The 1818-nt window shown below is 40.8% G+C and overlaps 1 protein-coding gene across 4 annotated transcripts in view; it reads left to right on the top strand.

Annotated features, from left to right (window-relative positions):
• The window catches only part of mocs1 (molybdenum cofactor synthesis 1), a 13855-nt gene that overhangs the window by 10138 nt on the left and 1899 nt on the right, over positions 1–1818 (top strand). For 2 of the 4 annotated variants that reach the window (XM_042225596.1, XM_042225595.1), the window contains exons 9-11: positions 93–153; positions 1417–1537; positions 1623–1685. In XM_042225596.1, the coding sequence (XP_042081530.1) occupies positions 93–153; positions 1417–1537; positions 1623–1678 (238 nt within the window). In that variant the 3' untranslated portion in view covers positions 1679–1685. The other 2 variants (XM_042225594.1, XM_042225597.1) reach the window with 2 other exon arrangements.

Below are 1818 nucleotides of genomic sequence, written 5' to 3' on the forward strand. Positions count from 1 at the left end.
TTTGAAAGTATATTTCTCACTTTTTTCCCTGTTTTGAAACAGACATTTAAAGTGCCAGGCTTCAAAGGTCAGCTGGGCTTCATCACCTCCATGTCCGACCATTTCTGTGGCTCCTGCAATCGTTTACGCATCACTGCAGACGGCAACCTAAAGGTAAAGCCGATAAAGCTTTAAAGCTGTTCGTGAGGTCTGTTATTGTCCTATGGCACAAATGTTCATGTATGCATGTGTGCAATTATAGATGGGCGGAGCTTGTGGGCGGCAGGTTGTGGAGCAAAAAGGGTGGTTTGTGATTTGTTAATAAGTGACAGAATCTTTTGCTGTTACTTGAGTTTTTCGTAATTTTGATGAGAATCTTATTGTTTTTATACATTTTTCTTCACCTTCATGTATCAGTGTCCCTTTTTCTACACCATTAAGGTCCTTTGATTCTCCTTCTGGTCATTCCCTTTGTTTTTGAGACAAAACTTTTAACTAATTAGCATCAATATACACTGAAGGTGTAGAGGAGGCTGCATACACTTCACTCTGAAACACTGATTTCAGTGGTTTGCACCAAGCAACAGGATACAAGCACAACTACAGAGCTGTTGCAGGCGCTATGGTCAAAGTTCAGCAGAATGTAACTTTGACCACTGTGAACTATGACGACTGCCTGTCTACCCAATAGGAAGATGGCATCTCTTTCTACTGGTAAGGTCAGCTACAGGCCATCTCTGCCTTCAGCTGAATATGGCAGAAGGTCTTCTATTGGCCACAGTGAGCTGCAGAGCAAAGTAGAGGAAATGTTTATTATGATGCATTTGAATTCATTAAATTATACAACATTTGTTTGGGTTTGTATCGAGACCAATGTCATAGACTGAGTATTTCTTCACCTCTCACCTCTTTTATATCCCCACGTGTTACATACCACTACAGCATGTCATTGAATTGTGTCTAATCTCTCCCTTAGTCTGTTTTGACCTGCTTTATTTCTGCTCTCTTTCTGTTTTGTCTTCTCTTTCTTCTTCTCTCTTTCCCCTTACCCCAGAACCCGTCACAGCAGCAGATGGCTGCCTCTCCCTGACCCTGTTTAAAAGGAAGTTTTACCTTCCCGTCATCTCAAAAGTGCTTGTTCATAACAGATCACTTGATCGTTGGGATTTTCTCTAAGAATACTGTCGAGTCTTTACCTTACAGAATAAAGCACGCTATTGCTGCTGTTAGCTTAATATAAAAAGTAGGTTATTCTCCCACCATCTCTACTGATCTATTATTAAGTTCTTAAGCAATTTTTGATATTAAAGTGAACTTTTTACACAGACTCCAGGGAGCCATTTAGTTAATATCTGTTTCGTGTCTAATCTTGGATTTGGACTGCATTGCATTTGTGAAAACAGCTTTTCACTCTTTCCCGTCCGTCTCCTCTCTCAGGTGTGTTTGTTTGGTAACTCAGAGGTCTCCCTCAGAGATGTCTTACGCTCTGGCGCGTCCGATGAAGAGCTGCTGCAAATTATTGGTGCCGCTGTGGGCCGGAAGAAGAAACAGCATGCAGGTAGAAATCAATACATCATACAATTTTAGGATTATGCGCACAGATTGTTGTAATATTTGTAATTTATCCCTCTTTCTCTCTTCAGGCATGTTCAGTATCTCTCAGATGAAGAACAGGCCTATGATCCTCATTGGTGGGTGACACAGCTGTACGTACAAAGACCTCATTCATGTTTCTTTAATGTTTTGTATTAGGATTGGAGCAGATCCACATCCATGCACTTTCCTTCTTAAAGATCAGAGAATGTTGAATCAAAAAGTTCAGCTATGGCTGAACTTCAC

The sequence above is a fragment of the Haplochromis burtoni genome, unplaced genomic scaffold (assembly GCF_018398535.1).
Source record: "Haplochromis burtoni strain Fernald_Lab_line unplaced genomic scaffold, NCSU_Asbu1 Contig_176, whole genome shotgun sequence".
Taxonomy (NCBI): domain Eukaryota; kingdom Metazoa; phylum Chordata; class Actinopteri; order Cichliformes; family Cichlidae; genus Haplochromis; species Haplochromis burtoni.